The sequence below is a fragment of the Telopea speciosissima genome, chromosome 11 (genome assembly GCF_018873765.1).
Source record: "Telopea speciosissima isolate NSW1024214 ecotype Mountain lineage chromosome 11, Tspe_v1, whole genome shotgun sequence".
Taxonomy (NCBI): domain Eukaryota; kingdom Viridiplantae; phylum Streptophyta; class Magnoliopsida; order Proteales; family Proteaceae; genus Telopea; species Telopea speciosissima.
This window is the reverse complement of record NC_057926.1, coordinates 56,239,050-56,257,246: the sequence shown is the minus strand read 5'-3', so window position 1 is coordinate 56,257,246 and position 18,197 is coordinate 56,239,050. Positions and strand designations below refer to the sequence as shown.

Sequence of the window (18,197 nt, the reverse complement as noted above, 5' to 3'; positions counted from 1 at the left end):
TATGGAGGGATATTTATAGAAACTACATCCTATGATGTTCATCATGCTGCAGCTCTCACGGGAGATGATGATTCAGATTGCATTCGACCTGGTACACGGTGGCTGTGCTCAGATTGCTTGAGCTAGGTTGCCATGACATGCCATTTGAATTGGTATTTATTGTTAAACTAGTATATATAGAAAGTGCAACTCGGAAGCACCTATGAGGTTTATATGCGCAACCTGGACATGTCCTAAACAGTTGCTGGGAAGTTTTGGCCGCACAGTAACTCAGCAAGGATGTCTGGAGTCCCTGTAGTTGCATATGTGTATGCGCTTTGAGAAGAAGCCTAGCTACAAGGTGGAGCTCTTTGAAAGCACAAAGGATGGTTGGACATGAAATTAATCATCTACAAGGATTTTTTGTGTTTTGTTGGGGGGGGCGCTATACTGCTTATGGATGAACCATGTACACCAGCCAATAATTTCTAGGCAACTAAGGTAATGAAAGAGCAATGGCTTATATTTCAGGATGATTGTGTCAAGTTTGAGAGTTCTAATGACTGCTGATGAATCTGATTAAAATTTTACACAGTGGATATCAACCCATGAAAAATCTTCCAATACAAAGTGAAATCAAAACAAAACTACACTCTAAAATTTCATCTGAATTCCTCCCATTTTTGTAGAAAAAATTATGTAAGACTTTACTTTCCTTCTACTGTCTAAAAGAATTGCTATTTTCTATTATATTAATGGTCTTTATCATAATTTCTAACACTTTCTATTGAACCAAACAGGGCCTTCAGTGAATTCCTGATAGTATCTACAGATCTGGCAGGATCTGGGCTCACCAAGCGTGAACCACCATTGTTTAATTTTAACCAGGCCAAGGGCGTAGAACCCATTTTATTATGCTAATTGCCGGCGTGTTTTACTGATCTACCGAACCCCAAGGAGATTGCTCAGTTTGCAAGGAGCTAAGGATCAACACCTCACAAATAAGAGGTCATGAGTTCAACTCTACTTGGTGCCTAACTATCAAGGAAAAAAACAAAGATCTACCAAGACTCAAGAGATCGGTTTGTCCTGTAATAACCAGTAAAAAGGTCACACCCACAATAAAAACACCATAGCTTATTACTCTGCTCAAAAGCCCTTTTTTTTTTGTTGATAGGTAAGATGAAGATTTTGTGGACCAAGTTGTCCTTCAGCCACGGGTGAATGTGAATCCATTCACTGAGGTGGGTTCAGATGCGCACAAGGGGTTTTGGGAGGGTATTTTGGGGAACAAACTAAAACCTAATAGGGGCTTGTGAACCCTAGGATGGTGGCTGAATGTTCACTAGGCGGATGAGGAAAACTTGGTCCAAGATTTTATTATATAAAGAAGAATTACAATCTGTGATAAATACAATGATCAATATCCTTTTGTACAAGATTTTCTGATCAGCTTGACACACCAACAGGTGCCTCACTAATTGAAACTTCTCCTTTCAAAAACAGGGGGGAAAAAGCTGAAGTTAGGATTAGTTTGAGTCATATATGAATCTACCATAAGAATAAGATACAGGGCACCATCCCTTGATTTAATTGCAATTTCTGGAAACATTTGATTTACAATTTGGTATTCTTAAGGCTATTTTGGATGGAGATGAGCATGATACGCAGGTTAGAATAGGATAGACATGATTTCATTTTTTTTTTAGCCACACCTTGGACTTTGATTTGCAACTACACAGACAAGTGCAGTATGGTTTCAAGTTCTTTGTGATCTTAAAACTGATCCATTTGTGATTTCATATGACAACAATTAGATTAGGAGTGGGCATTGGTTGGGCTGGGCTGTAGCACAAAGCCAAGTAGACTTACAGAGCCAAGTAATACCCAACCCAAGGTCTACGAGGGTGAGCCCAAGCCCAAGACAAACCCACCCCTCGAGTTTGGGCTATGCCCAACCCAAGTGTTTCCTGTGGGGGAATGTGGCCCATGCATGCATTGTAGCCAATGGGAGCATGCACGAAAGCACAAAGTTCTTTTCCCATATATATAAAGGCAACTGTTTCCTGTTGGAAAATAATCCTCTCTAATTCCTAAAACTGTGGAAGTGTGGCAATGCGGCAGTGCTAGGTGGAGATGTCGACACCTGGTAGTTGCCGCATCCAACGGTCCATATCAATTTGCTCGGACTGATATGGACCGTTGGATGTGGCAGCTGCTAGGTGTCGACATCTCCACCTAACACTACCGCATTGCCACACTTTAGGAATTGGAGAGGATTAAAATCTGTTTCCTTTTTTTTTTTTTGGGGGGGGGGGGGGGGCACTTACCCTCCGCCAACGGCCCCCTCTATGTCTCTCTCCTCGAGGCATATTGGTTATTCACATAGGGAGGAGAGGGAGGGGACGCTAGCGGAGGGTATGCTCCCCCGCCCCTCCACAGGAAACATTATCCCATATATATTTGTAAGGAGATTGTGGGGGAGTGTGGCCCCTGCATGTGTACGGGCCAATGAGAATAGGTGTTGAAGCAAATTGGGGGAGGGGGGGCAGGGCGGTCATTCCCCCCCCCCCCCCCAAAGTGTTTCCTGTGGGGGAATGTGGCCCATGCATGCATTGTAGCCAATGGGAGCATGCACGAAAGCACAAAGTTCTTTTCCCATATATATAAAGCCAACTGTTTCCTGTTGGAAAATAATCCTCTCCAATTCCTAAAACTGTGGAAGTGTGGCAATGCGGCAGTGCTAGGTGGAGATGTCGACACCTGGCATATGGACCGTTGGATGTGGCAGCTGCCAAGTGTCAACATCTCCACCTAGCACTACCGCATTGCCACACTTTAGGAATTGGAGAGGATTAAAATCTGTTTCCTGTTTTTTTTTTTTTTGGGGGGGGGGGGGGGAGGGAGGCACTTACCCTCCACCAACGGCCCCCTCTATGTCTCTCTCCTCGAGGCATATTGGTTATTCACATAGGGAGGAGAGGGAGGGGACGCTAGCGGAGGGTATGCTCCCCCGCCCCTCCACAGGAAACATTATCCCATATATATATTTGTAAGGAGATTGTGGGGGAGTGTGGCCCCTGCATGTGTACGGGCCAATGAGAATAGGTGTTGAAGCAACTTGGGGGAAGGGGGGGCAGGGCGGTCATTCCCCCCCCCCCCCCCCACTGTGTCTAAGCGTGAATGGTACACTCCCCCAACAAAGAACTTTTCTCCATATTTGTAATAATTCTGTTACCATCCATGACCATGTTGTAATCATGGTAACTAAGAATAAGAAAAATATTTCACCATAGTACACATTAGGGGTGCAAGTTTGGCCCTGTCGGCCCGAACCCACCCTGAGCCCGAACAAGGCCTAGGCTGAGATATTTGGCCCTAAGGGTGGGTCAGGGCTGGAAATTTCTGCCCTGAGTCAGGGTTGGGTCAGGTTAGGGTTGAGGCCTCGGGCTTAGCGTGGCTCGGCCCGGCCCAACCCTATTTTTAGTTATACTATTAATATTTATATTGATATAATATATATATTATAAACTTTAAACCTCACCTACATTTTGTTATATAATATATTATATATGAAGACAATAAGTGATATAATACATTTTATTATGGTGTTATTTTACATAAAATTGATAATTTTCTCTTCGGTCCGTTCCAGCCCATGCATTTCCTTCTCCTTCCCATGATCAGGGCCAATCAGGGTTAGCCCGACCCGACCTAGAAGGCGGGTCAATGTTGGATTCTTCTGGCCCTGAGTTAAGGTCGGGTCGAGCTGGGCCTAGCTAAGAGGACTTAGGGTTGGATTAGGGGTTCTATAAAACCCGGCCCAACTTGACCCTGTAAGCTTTCAACCCTTTTACACGTTTTTTGTAGAATAATGTAAAATGTATGCCAAGAATACTAAAGGCAAAGACATAATCCCAACACATTTGCTTTTGCTCGTGAGATGTCCCCTGATCGGGACTCAAAAAAGGCTCATGATATTCAATTGATTTTCATACTGCGCCCCTACTTTTAATTCTTTTCTTTCCTCTTTGTGTTTTTATAGTGGACGTTTGGGATACATTTGCATTTTGCAAGATTTCTCATCCACAAATGTGGATGCATGCATGATTGCTTCCTTTGTTTTTAATCTCATTATTTTTTTCAGGTGTTTTTTTTTTTAAAATTTATTTAGGATAAAAGTTTTTTGTGGGAGAGTGTACCACCATGTCTAGACACATGAGGCAAAATGACCAACTTGCCCCCCATGAAAAGTGTATAGTTCGCTTTTATGATGTCAATGCGCGCCCTCTCATTGGTTCTTGTGCATACACTTGGGCCACACTCCCCCACAAAGAATATAGACCCATTTTATTTATTTATGTTGGATCGATTTGGTCAGGCAAGAGATTAATTTGATATGTGGTCTTTGAAATAGAAAATTAATGGCAGCCTAAGCACTATCTCACTATTGTGAGCATAGTTAGCAAAAACAGGAATGACAAAGAATATGAACATGGACGGTATGGGTTTTAAACGGCGTAGAACTTCGGACGGTACGATAAAAAATGATAAAAAAAAAAAAAGAGAGAGAAAACAAGGAGAAAGGTCAAAAACGAAAAATGGATGATACGAATTTTAAACATATATATTTAAAAAAAAAAACAAAAAACACTATTCTCATATAAATTGGCTATGGTGTTGCTCATTGTTGTCAACACAGTCAACACAAACTCATGGAGTGGTGGTTGAGATGCATCACTTTAGAAATTCTTTTTCAATAGATACATCAGTTTGAGCTCGATTTCGGGGTTCGTGTATTGACCTTGAGTTGAAGGGATCATGAGAAATGTAGTCCTTCAATTCATCTTTACATCAGCGAAAGAATCAGGTCGATCGAAGTTCGAGAGAGAGATATGGTTAGTTAAGCGAGTTAGTGTGGATAACAAACAATACTGCATTAAAAACGTCAAAATAAAGGAAACGTATTTTAAATGTGTTTAAAACGGGAATGCTTGTCGTTTGCCATTTTTTCTATATAGTTGAGAAACAAATGATAAAACACATTTAAAATGGTAAAAAAACGAGAATACATTTTAAACGCGTTTTTGTTAACTATGATTGTAAATGCTAAATCACTATTGACATTTTATTTTTGATTGAGGGAAGGATAGCGGTCTCGACTATTATCAATATTGTTATGGATCATTTGTATTAGACTACATTAGGCCATTTTGCCTCTCAAAATACTGATACATTGGTTTTATTAACCAGTTTACCCTCCCATGTACCAATATCACCATTACAGCATTGGTAGAGTTTCCACCATGTAAAAGATAGATAAGGACAAAGGAAAGATCATTCTTGATACACATTCCATGGAATAAAACCGCCATAAATAGCTATTGTCATTGCTATAGAATCACGTTCTATCCAAAGCTCTTAAATCCCCAATTCCTTAGCAATTGAAATTCTTTTCACAAGAGCTAGAAATTCAGCTTTATAGTTTCAGACCAATAAAGAAACCAAAGGCATCTGAAAGTCACGAATAACACAGAGTAATATGACAATCATGTACTATGAAAACTCATCTAACTTCTATATGGTTGCAACTAAAATGGGATACGCAGAGGAATGAAATTAATTTAAAAAATAAAATGAAAAATTTGCAATTATGGTTGTGTAAATAATATAAATCTTACCAATTATTGTCTTTGGGAGTTTAGTTCCACATCGGCTATTAATCAACATACAATCTCCTTTATACATCTCGGAGTCCCTCCACGTAACAATTCGAACTTTTAGGATGAAAACTGTACATGGTGTCAAAACGGGATTTCCCAATTTCCACGTGTCCACAGTATGTACTAGAATTAGTCTACAGCACCGCTTAGACACCTGGGAGTCCCTCCACCTAATAGTTCGAACTTTTAACATGAAAACTTTACAATACTAATTAATATCTTAAAAACATTACTTTATTCCTTTCGCATTTTTCTATTGAAATTTAAGGAATTTTACTAAAATTCCATATACATTCCTTAAATCAAAACCTCTATCCATCCAAAAACTGCTTCTCAGTTCATTAGGTTCATGCTTCATGTCCCCATATAGATGATGGTGAACCTTATAGCTAATTCCCGGTCAAAAAAGCAACCCCAAATACTTTTCCTTTCTCCTCTTTTCTTAGGAAAGCATATTTTCTTTCGGCGATGAATGATAATTGATGACTAACTAAAGATTAATATGAACAACCTCCCTTATTTCAGGCACTTTAATTCTATTCTTTTTAGACTCATATAGATTAGATTCAATTGTAGAAGCCCTATAGTCTCCCTACTATTTATTAGTGGTAATGTACATAGTTCACACAGTATCAGGTTACACTTACACTGTTTACCAAAAAAAAAAAGGGTTACACTTACATAGTCCACATTGGGCCCTGCTTTGACTGAAAAAGATCCTGTCAATCCAGGCAGCAGTGCTGCATGTGCGGCACCAGAGATGAGGCGGTGCGCATTGATCGCCTTACCCCTGCTTGGGTAAGGCGTTTGGACAGGGGTAAGGTAGTAAATGCGCACCGCCTCATCTCTGGTGCTGCACATGCAACACTACTGCCCGGATTGACAGGATTCGAGTCCCTGCTATGACTGCCACCAAACAGCCCACCCTAAGGTTCCTTAAGAATCCTCTTTTACTAAGCAACTTATCTACCAGACTATTCTATAGTGTTATGATCCTCTTTATCATAGTTGTCACGATGTTTAGGCGATCCAATGCGTTGGAGACTTAAACATCAAGGAGATGCTAACAAGACACCGAAGTAATGCCTAGGTGATCAAGGTGCCTTTCCAGCAAAGGGTGTCTAGGTGTCGTCTTGACCACTATGCTGTCTTTTACTCAATTCTCTCAAGCTTTCATTTTGACAAGTCTTTATCCCCTCAATTTGCCTGCCCCTCAATTTCCTCAATTCCATCTAATAGGAGGGTAAAAATGACCACCCTACCCCCTACCCTAACACATTGCCTGGAGTGGGGTCCATCTCACTCTATTAGAGGGAATTGAGGACATTGACGGGCAGACAAATTGAGGTGATATTTTTCCCATTTTGATCATTGGATGTATGAAAATTATAGGCTCTAATCTATCATATGGTTCACTTTGTATTATATTATTTTTTTATATTTTTAATAATATAAAATTGATCTTATTTTCAACAAAATTAACCAGAGTGAGTTAGGTAACTTATGGGAAAATTTTGGGCCCCACTTGACCTGCCAAGTGTAATTTATATAAGCATTAGGTATATAGAGGATCTAAACTCCAAATATCTTCACTACTCCACTTTGATTAGTGATGTCATCTTCTAACCCAAAGCACCAAATAGAAAAAGAGGGGTCCTAATCCAAGCTTTGACCCAAGTTGCTAGCTTTGGCATATGGGATGATCTTGTTGTTCATTGAAACTTATGGGTCAATTAAACCAGTCAATATCCGGTCTGGTCCCTAAGATGGACTTCAACTTTTGTAGGGCTTCTTGAGAGTGTTCTTAATGAGATGACCCTATTTTGAGGACTCTTGGGCCTAAACTACTACATGGGAAAATTTTTCCCTTCATGCCAAGAAATTATTTCCCTATCACATAAGGTTCTTTATCATTTTTCTCTCCTACTCTGATCATGTGGGCTCTATGTGGATGATATCATTTTTTCGCACCGTAATTGATGTAGCATATAGATTTCTCTTGCCTTACACACAAACATTGTGGGGAACCCTCTCCCCTTGTTAATTGAGTTAATTAATTTTGAGTAATACTAATACTAATACTAATGATTTGATCAAAATCCAAGATAGGCTTAAGGAGTGGACCATGACACCACCAACGTCGTGTTTGTTAGGCCATGTACATAACCCCATAACAACCTTCACAAGTCACTTTAAGTAGCGAACAAGAAATGCACCATAGCATATATACTTGGACTAGAACCCAGTTCAGGCCTTACGTGCAAACATATGCCTCCTCTGGCTTACTCTTTGAACAAGAAAAGACTACAAGCTTTTCCCATCATCTAAGTAAAGATTACCTCTTTATACTATTTGTTAGTGAGATAAAGGTTTCAAGGCTTTAGGCTTAAGACTTGAGACTTATGAGTTAAGGCTTAAGGATTAAAGATTAAAGGTGGTGGTTCTGCTTTATGTCGCCTGATCAGCAACTAGGGGTGTCAAAAGTTTGCCCATTTTGGTAGATCCGATCTAAGTTAATCGATTGAAGCTCAAAGTCGGTCCGATTGATTACTAAACATATTGAGTTTAAGCACTAATCAATTTATAACTGGACATTCTTGATGCGAGATAGTGGTCTGACAATCATCTGATCAAGACTAACTGAATACTGTGACCGACCGATAACTGATAACCAACTGTGCATATCCTAATTAGCCTATTTAAACCCATTTAGCACAACTATAACCCGTTTAAGGACTGTTATAGCTTGATTAGTCAATTTGTCTGTTTAGAACCCAATTATGGATTGATAAACGACCAACCAAATATAAAAACATGTCCATTCCCTGGCCTATGAGGCCTGATTACCTAAATGGGAGAAAACGGCGTGTGGCCTGAAATTCGGAGGGATTCGTTAAGCCTGATCAAAACCATGATGGCAACAACCACCCCTTTTATGCCCCAACCAACGGTTTCTTAATCAGATTGGATTGTTCAATTTGGATTGGAATCCGCCAAGGCCAATCCCAGCTCTGGTCGATCTGGCTCAACTGATCCTTTTAAAAACTAGGGTCAAGGTATAATTGGGTCGATTCTTACCAATTCCGTAACTTTTATGATCCATATTGAAATCAACCGGGACAAATTCGGATTTGGATTCGGGATTTTTAAAACCTGCCCCAATCTCTTTCTTTCTTCTTTATAAGAAGAATCAACGAATTTTCTACCGAAAAAACAGAAGAATCAACGAAGAGTGAGTAACCATGGAATTACGTGCCAAACATGGCTTATAATCTAACATTAGCTTTTCCGAATTCCGATTTGCTTTTCTGTCTACTCTTTCTCCTTTCTTTCCTTTTTCTTAAACTAAAGAAGAAAGATTACTTGTGATAATAGAAAGCTCCTGTGATGTGGACCTTAAACCACTCCATTAATAGACGGATAAACCAAGCTATAACAATGTGAGTTTGGTGAGTCGTTAGGAGAGGAACCTTTTTATTCTTTAGTTTAGTTAGCCTTAAATCCTTAACTATATTTTAGATATGTCTATTGATTATGGAAAATAAAGGTGTCTATGTCGCATGATTATCAATATGATTTGATGCTATGAATTAGTTAAATCAAGAAAGTAGATTGATTAATGACCTGACCATATGATTCAATTTATTTTGAGTTGGCTTGGATCTAGCCAGTTTTGATTAACCTAACCCTATCAGGTGGATTAGTTATAATGAAATGGATTGGTTTAAATGGGAATTATTTGGATCTTAATTGCTCAATCTCGTTTGGGCTGGTCCAATTTCATTTTGCAATTAAAGAAATGAAAAAAAAAAAATGTTGCCTGCTCATATAGTCCCTGTGCCCAAACATAGGAGCGTATGAAATTACTGTCCTAGTAAAATAAAAAATCTTAATTATGTTGATGCTTCTTCTACGGCACCTAACCACATGAGCATGCAAAATTGTCATCCCTCCCCCCCTCTTGAGAAAAAAAAAAGCACCCAGTATGTTGATGTTTCTGCATGCACTCACATTGGCCCTACGCTGATGCTGGGACTACACGACCAAACAACGATATCTTGCCCAAAAAAAGTTGAGAGAGGGTTATTGAGGACTCCAGTGTTGGGGGAATCTGCACACCACACTAGTGGTGATGTGGAGAACTACATGAGAGGGAAATAGTAAGTTAGCTTTAGGGTTGTCAAGATGCAATCTAAACCGGTTGGACCAACCAAACAAAATTAGATTGAACTAAAACCTAATTGGATGGTTTTAGATTGGGATTTTCAGAGAACGATAAAAAATGGAAACCAAAAATCAAATTGAACCGAGAACCAAACAAAAAAAAAAAGAAGATATGAAACCATTAAGAAACCAAAAAAAAAAAAAGGGGGCGGGGGGAGGGATAATTGTATTACTGATTTTTTTAATATTTGTAGGTAACACTGAAACCAAATCAGACTGAAACTGATATCAGACCGACGATAATAACCCGATAAGAGTAAAATGATGAAAACCCGGATTAAACTGGACCAAAATAGAACTTCAACTTAATGGTTTGGCTGAGAAATAGATTGAAGCTGTTTACCAAAATCGGACCAAATCGACTGACACCTTTACCCGGTATTTAAGAAATTTTTTTTCAAAAATAAGGAGGAAAATGAAGTAATCATGGTTGAGGTCGGTTCAAAGTAGTAGTGGGATGAACCGACTCATTAATAACCATATAATTAGCATTGCTTTTGCCTTATTATGAGGTTAACAAAGCGTAATACCCAATTCAATTAACACCGGAGATTGAACAGGCGGATTATACGTGTCTAGGTATTCAGAGATATTATGGACCCCATATACTTGATTGCATTAGATTGAGTATCCAAGAGATATGTAAAATGTGATGGATAAGATGAAAAGACAGAAAGAGACCCTAATAAAAAAGGGTATTAAAAAAAAAAATATTAATCCCAATTAAAGAATGTGTTTGGTTCCTTTTCCAAGAGATTCTTCATTCTTCTGCTCTGTTCCCATTCACTTGGATTCTTAACCTTACTTCGACATCTTCCAGACATGCTCTATAGTTTAAATTTTAAAATGACTAGAAAAACCTCAAAACACATCTAAATCTACGGGTGTCAATTGGGATGAACCGATTTTGGGTTGGTAATAGGTCAAACCAAAACCAGACCGTTAAGCTCAAGTCTGGTTTAGGTTTTGATCCCCCCAGTTCAGTGTCTTATTGGATTAGTTTAATGGTTTTTTACCAGACCATTAAAAAGAGAGATGGTTATTTGAGCAAGCAGTGGCACAGGGGAGGGCATCAATTATGTTCGATGGAACAGTTTCGTCAATAGGAAGGTTGCAAAGTCCTTTTATGTGAAATGAACCCGGTCTGGCCAGCCGATTCGGTCTGGAAATTGACGCCCACATTAAATCCCTGCTTCATTATTAGGGTATTTACGTCAACTGAGTGAGGGTAGCAGGATCGTGGAGTCAATGTTTACAAAAGGTAAGGTTATTTTTGTAAAAAGGTATGAATTATGAACAACAAAATAAATTGGAAAATTAATGAGAAAAAACGGAAACGACAAAAGATCTGCTGCTGGTTGTTTTCCTTATAATTGAGAAGGACTTCTTTATTCTTTTATCCTTTTCGGCAGCCCCCCCGCCTTTTTTCCGTTGCCTCAGCAGCCCATCACTTCTTCCATGTGACCTTTCGCTGCTTCTCTTCCCGCTTTCTCTCTCTCTCATCTCTTGCGTCTTCTCTCTGTCGATCTATATATAAAAACCCTAACATTCCAGAATGTAAGGGAACTGGCAGAGAAATCTCTCATCTCTCTGCAAGTTTTCTCTCAGAGAGAAAGAGAGAATTAGAGAACTGTTTATGGATTCTCTTCGTTTGCAGTGTGTGCTCTGAGACTCGCAGAGCTTTAGCCGCAAATGTACTGCAAATGAAGCTCGTCGTTGCTCAGATCGCTTTAGTTCTAATTGTTTTAACTGCTCTCAATGCGATTTCAGCTGTTTCTTCCAGCTTTCCGGGAAACAAAGATGGTTTTGGGAAGCTAATCTTAGGTTCGTTTACCGTTCTTGAATGTGTGGGAATGCTCGTTCATTAGTCATTACTCTGCCATAATTTCCATTTTTATTGTAGATTTTGCGGTAGTAATGTTTACTACTTTCTCTTTCTGTCAGTTTCGGTTTAATTATAAAATCCTAGAAGATGTAAATAGTGTCGCTCGTGAATTCACGAGTTTACATTTTCTTAATGACTAAGGAATTCTCTTCTGTTTTCCTGTGTTTGGTGCTTTCTTTTTGCCTTCTTGCTGTAGGAGAGGAGAATTTAGGACCATGGACGAGTGGTTTTTTGCAGTTTGCAGAAGCGCCAGGACCTACGAATGGAAGTTCTGCTGGCACGCTTGTTTTGGCAGCGAAGAGGACGAACAGACCGGATATTCTTGATGGGTTCAAGCATTATCGAGGTGGTTGGGACATTACGAATAGGCATTACTGGGCCGTAAGTCCTTGGGATCTATTTTCAAGTTCTTCCTTTTTTCCTCTTTCCAGACTTATTTCTGTTAATGTGGTTGATCTGTTCAAGCGTGATAGCAGTAGAGATATTTCTCTTCTTTAGTTTCAGGTCCATATATGCTTGTCGAAATGTGTGTTGAATTCAGTTTGTCAGAGTTCCATTTAGTTATGGAGTTTGAATACAAGTTGGCTTCTTCTCCGTTCCCTCCATCTCTGGCGCGTTAGAAAGTGGCAAAGATCCTTTTGTAATCCTTGTTCCTCAACTGTACCAGGAGTACGATGCCAGACTCGCAGACATTTCTAAACAATGGATTTAACCTTAATGGAATAATTTTTTATCAATAAATTCTGGAACCAGATAAATGACTGAGGCAGTACCCATTGTTATGGTAAATGCTTCCATGTTTAATTTCTAATTGAACAACATGGTGGTCCTTTTCTCGGCAGATGTTTGTTGTGGAGTCATGGAAGCAAGCTTTAGATCATGTCAAAATTTTAAAGCACAAAATTACTTCTGGAAAAAAAAAAAAAAAAGACATGATTTTGTCCTGCACCGAGGGAAACATTTGCTGGTACCTCTCAATTAAAAAAACTATTAAACTAATCTGGCATGAAAAATAAAAAAAAGTGAAATTTATGGTAGCACATCAGATGAAAGATAACTTTAAATTGGCTAATTCAATTCAAAGTTGGGAATGCCCTGAATTATACCATCTGTCTGAAATATATTTTATAGGACAAGTGGTTATTCTTATGCTGCCATTCTAGATTTCATTCTGTTTTGTACTTTAATTGTTTGTATTTGCTAATGAATTGTTTTATTTTACACATTTTATTAAGAACTATGTCTGGCGTTCATTTGGTGCTCATTCTCTGTTTCTGTTGTCATGTGTAAACAAGTAATATAGGTTTACAGATGCATATGAATTTGATTTGGATACCTCTCTTCAGTTTCTGACCATACATTTTTGCAGTCTGTCGGATTTACAGGTTCTGCCGGATTTATTCTTGCTTTCCTGTGGTTTGTCTCTTTTGGCTTAGTTCTTGTGGTACAACATTGCTGTAGATGGAAGATAAGCATCAAAGAGAAAGGAACCCACCTTCCACATAAGATATGTCTTATACTGCTGCTTGTCTTTACGTGCGCTGCAGCGTAATAATCTACTCTACACCTCTCTCACCTTTTGATGGTTGATATTGATTTGCCTGAATTTTTCTTATTGCTTCATTGCCTGACTGTTTCTTATTGCTTCATGTTTTCCATCTCTTCTTAAGCTTTACGCTATCTGTTGGCACTGTAGTACTTTGGTGGACTTCTCGTTAGAGAAGTTAGCATTTGTTTTTTTCGTTAATTGGTCCTTGGTAGTTGCAATGATGATTGATTGATGGCGAGGCAAAAATAAAGTTCATAAACACATCACTAAGGATTGGGGGGGGGGGTGTGTTGAAGAATACAAGCAAAATGTAGAAAATTCTATCTTTTGTTTTAGAATTTGTTTTGCATGGACTTGTCATTGTCATTCTAGGTTTGGATTATTCATTTGGATAACAATATGGAGGAAGAAAATCCTATCTGGTCCTTACTGTCTCGCAAGTTTGTCATAGATAGACTACTAGTTTGGGGAAAAGATTTCAGAAATGGATTAACTGAACCTGAAAGTAATTACATGGGCCCTTTAACATTTTAGAATAGTATTTTTGCTTGGCATGCTCATTATTGGTATTTAGTTTTTATGAATGTTGTAAGTTATTGTCATATTACTTGATGAATTATGGCTAATTGGGCAATGTTTCCAGCTTGTTATGAATTTTTTCCCCTTCCCTTGTGGGATGTGGGTTGGGGTTAGGTTATTTGCTTTCTTAATTTTTATGCTTATACTTTCTGTACTTTTGTTGTTGCCAGGGTTGGATGTGTTCTTCTTTCTGTTGGGCAGGATGAATTTCATGACGAGGTTTTTGATACGCTGAAATATGTTGTGAATCAGTCCGACTACACAGTGCAAACTCTCAGAAATGTCACTGATTTTCTGTCTCTTGCCAAGACTATAAATGTGGACCAAGTTTTCCTTGCATCAGATGTCAAGGATGAGATTGACAAGTTGAATGTGGATCTGAATACTGCAGCGAATACTCTGACTGAGAAAACAAGTGAAAATTCTGGAAAAATAAGAAAAGTCTTCAATGCTGTGTATGAGTTCATAGCTTTGTTGAAATTAATTAGTTCAGAGCTTTAATCATCACTGAGTTACTAATTGCAGTCTTTTAATACTATGTTCCAGGCGATCATCATTAATCACCGTGGCAGCAGTGATGCTTGTCCTGGCTCTTCTTGGTCTTTGTATGTAGCCATAAGTTTTGGCCAACTTCATTTTTGTCATACTGATAATTTATTTTAGGTTTTTCTGCCGCATTTTAAATTTTCTAAATTATTATTAAAATCTTCTGCAGTGCTTTCTGTACTTGGTCACCAACATGCTATTTATATGTGAGTTCCTTTTTTCCTGGTTTGAACTTTTCAGTTTTTATTTTACTATGTAAACTGCTAGATTATTGCAGGATGCTGCTGAATGTTTCAATATTATTATTGCAGATTCATCTTGAGTGGATGGGTTCTTGTGGCGATTACTTTCATTCTTTGCGGAGTTTTTGTAATCCTCAACAAGTAAGACCTTGGAATTCTGTTACGGTTCTGTTATATGATTCATGTTGTTTCTCTATGACTCTCTGTTGGTTTTTGGAAGGCAAACTTTTTTCTAGAAACATTGTCATTCACTCAAATTCAGTGAGAAGCTGCAGGCAATTCAGTGATGGTTTCTTGTGGGATAGTCTCTGTAGTAAAAATTTATATACTGATTATGTTTCTAAACATGTTTCTTCCCTTCTACAGTATTCTGTATAGAGTTATTGTCAGTTGTCACTTAGAGACTGATCGGCTAATTTGTGCCATCAGTGTCCCTTTCCGGTGAACTCGTTGCTATTTTAACTCAGATATTTCAGCACCTTATTTCCATACCTTAAGTTTGAGATTTACCACATGACCATCTGTGGGGGAACTGCTGCATATTTGCTTGGTTTATGTTTGATTGTGTTGTTTAACATTCAGTGCTGCATGTTTTGAGTCACTATCTCTTCATTCTGATCTTCATAACTAAAACGATTGCATGATGAATGCATAATGAATCCGACTTTGACCTTTTCCTAACAAAATCTTGAATGCTCTTTTGTATTTCTCAGTGCAATTTCAGATACTTGTGTGGCTATGGGAGAGTGGGTGGAAAATCCCCAAGCAGAGACCGCTCTGAGCAGCATCCTTCCTTGTGTTGATCAAGAAACCGCAAACAATTCTCTATTCCAAAGTAAAGAAGTTATTCGCCAACTCGTGAATGTAATGAATACGGCGATATACACCTTTGCCAACACAAACTCTCCTCCTCAAGCCACTTCTTATTACTTCAATCAGTCAGGACCTATGATGCCACCTCTTTGTTCCCCTTTTGACTCCGAGCTTCATGATCGCCCTTGTGGATCCATAGAAGTGTCCATCATAAATGCTTCTGTGGTAAGTTTATAATATTAGATACTTTTGCAAGCTTCTCTTAACCATTAAAAAAGAGTACCTTGATGACGAGTAATCCGGACCTAGAATATGTCTTCATGTTACATAATAATGAGGATGATGTTGGCAGTCCACTTGAGCTGGTGATCTTTTTCTTGAAAATGAAACTAACAAAATGTTTTTTTCATCCGAATGCAACCATATAAAGGATCCTGCATATTGCAATATACAGGATCAGAATTCATGGTGTTTTGAATCATCTGGAGACCTAAAAATATGGGGGTCAGATCCTATTGGGGACCTAACAATGTTTTTTTCCACCCATCTCTCTCTCTCTCTCTCTCTCTCTCTCACTTGCATACACACACTCACACACACAAACACACATAGATGCTTCATTTTCTGTATGCTCATCCAATATTGTTAACTGAGCTTCTGAAACAGAGCTGTAATTAATTCTATTTGCCCATATCTGCTAATTTTTCAGGAGTGGCAGAAGTACGTATGCAATGTGTCAGCATCTGGAATCTGCAAAAGTGTTGGGAGGATTACCCCGGACCTGTACACACAGTTGATGATGGCTGTGAATGTGAGCTATGCCCTTGATCACTACGCACCGCCATTGCTCAACTTCCAGGATTGCAATTTTGTCCGGGATACATTCAGGCACATCATTATGGACTACTGTCCACCCGTGGAGCATCACCTTCAGGTTATGAATGCAGGTTTGGGGCTCATTGCAGTGGGAGTCATGCTCTGCCTTGTCCTATGGATCCTCTATGTGAACCGCCCCCAAAGGGAGGAAGTGTTTGTGAGGTTTTCCCTGCCCATAAAGGCCCTAGGATGCAGTGGCAAGCAGAGCAGAGGCAACATAGACAATAGTAATAGTTATAACAACACGTCTCCAACTGGTGGAACCCTTGTACAGATCCCATAATTGTTACAGTAGCAATTTTCTTCATTCCAGATTAAACCCCCATAGCTAGTGATACCCTGGTGGGGCGAAGCTCCACATTTTGGGTTCGGGGGTAATATTTATCTTGTTGGGGGCGTTAGATGGTTTTCAATGTAAATTCATATATACATGTAAAAAAGTTTCTATCCTGAAAAGGAAAAGGTTCTTTGAGCCACCGGGGTAGTAGGGTATGCTAGCCTTTCTGTGTCTATTTCTCTCCACAAGAAATGACTCAACAGCTCTTCAATATGTGTTACTGTTTTGTTGCATCTCATTGGTGTGCTTCTCTTATATTGCTTGCTCAGGAACCCTCTCCCATCCTTAAAATAGTAGAAGCAAATCAACTGTGTTTGGTCATCCCTTCTAAGTTCCAACTGCTTGATCTGACTTGAACCAACTAAGCCGAGTAAAAATTTGTTTGGGGAAAAAAAATTAAGATTTGATTATTCAATACTTACTGAACTCTAAAGCTATTCTCCTGGCTAAAGTGAAGGAATATAACACTCTTCTAAAATTATTTATTAAATAAAAATAACGTTTTTTTTTTTTTAATCCAAAACAATAAAGATTTTATTAAAGGAAATTAAAGGAGCAACTCTTTCCCAGATGAAATAAGAAATGAATACTATATTCTGATACATGATAATTGAGAGAAATCATTTGAGGTGAGTCAGTCATTTGTTTCCACATGAGTCGAGGGACGCTTCCATCTTGCATCTTTTATAATCGTATTGATTTAACGTACAAGTATACATATTTATTGTTAACCTTTGATTTTGGCACAATATAGATTTTTAAGTGTCTACGTGTAGTGTACATGATAGTTAGCATAATGTAGTTTAGTTTTCTTTGAGTAATTTGTGCATCATCATTAGCCACACACGGGAAACTCCCCTTTGCGGGCCCTCTTTCTTGAAGATATGATCAACATAGAGGAGAGAGAAAGCAAGGAGAGGAGAGAGAGAGGGGAGAGCAAGAGACAATGAGAAGCAAACGACGTCATTGAGACCACACAACAAATTTGTTTTGCAAAGAAGACACTAAAAGAAAGAAAACTACAAATAAGACCTCAAAAGAAAATTGCAAAAGACCTTTTAATAAAGGAAATTGCAAATAAGACCTTGAAAGAAAGAAAATTTCAAAGAAAATCATGAAAAATAATTACAAATTAGACCCTGAAAGAAACAAAATTACAAAGAAGACTCTAAAAGAAACAAAATTACAAAGAAGACCCTGAAAGAAACAAAATCGCGAACAAGACCCTGAAAGAAACAAATTTTCAAACAAGACCCTTAAAGAAAATTAAAATAAGACCCGGAAAGAAACAAAAATTCAAAGAAGATCCTGAAAGAAACAAAATTTCAAATAAGACCCTGAAAGAAACAAAATTGCAAAAAAGACCCTGAAAGAAAATTAAAATAAGACCCTGAAAGAAACAAAATTTCAAATAAGACCCTGAAATACACAAAATTTCAAATAA

At 38.5% G+C, this 18,197-nt stretch overlaps 1 protein-coding gene across 1 annotated transcript; it reads left to right on the top strand.

Annotated features, from left to right (window-relative positions):
- The first annotated feature begins 11,421 nt into the window (after window positions 1-11,421).
- LOC122646617 lies at window positions 11,422-16,851 on the top strand. The gene is made up of 9 exons (XM_043840203.1): window positions 11,422-11,750; window positions 12,008-12,192; window positions 13,181-13,359; window positions 14,110-14,394; window positions 14,486-14,544; window positions 14,655-14,691; window positions 14,797-14,868; window positions 15,441-15,765; window positions 16,250-16,851. Exons 1-9 carry the CDS (start codon window positions 11,630-11,632, stop codon window positions 16,697-16,699), a joined length of 1,713 nt encoding a protein of 570 aa, XP_043696138.1. The 5' UTR covers window positions 11,422-11,629; the 3' UTR covers window positions 16,700-16,851.
- The last annotated feature ends 1,346 nt before the right edge of the window (window positions 16,852-18,197 follow it).

What these genes read in the sequence shown, in the direction of transcription:
- LOC122646617 (XM_043840203.1), top strand. Translation starts at nt 11,630, where the DNA reads ATGAAGCTCGTCGTTGCTCAGATCGCTTTAGTTCTAATTGTTTTAACT. An exon ending in CCTGGCTCTTCTTGGTCTTT is followed by an intron (nt 14,545 to 14,654) that starts GTATGTAGCCAT and finishes AATCTTCTGCAG; the next exon opens with TGCTTTCTGTACTTGGTCAC. An exon ending in GTTTTTGTAATCCTCAACAA is followed by an intron (nt 14,869 to 15,440) that starts GTAAGACCTTGG and finishes TGTATTTCTCAG; the next exon opens with TGCAATTTCAGATACTTGTG.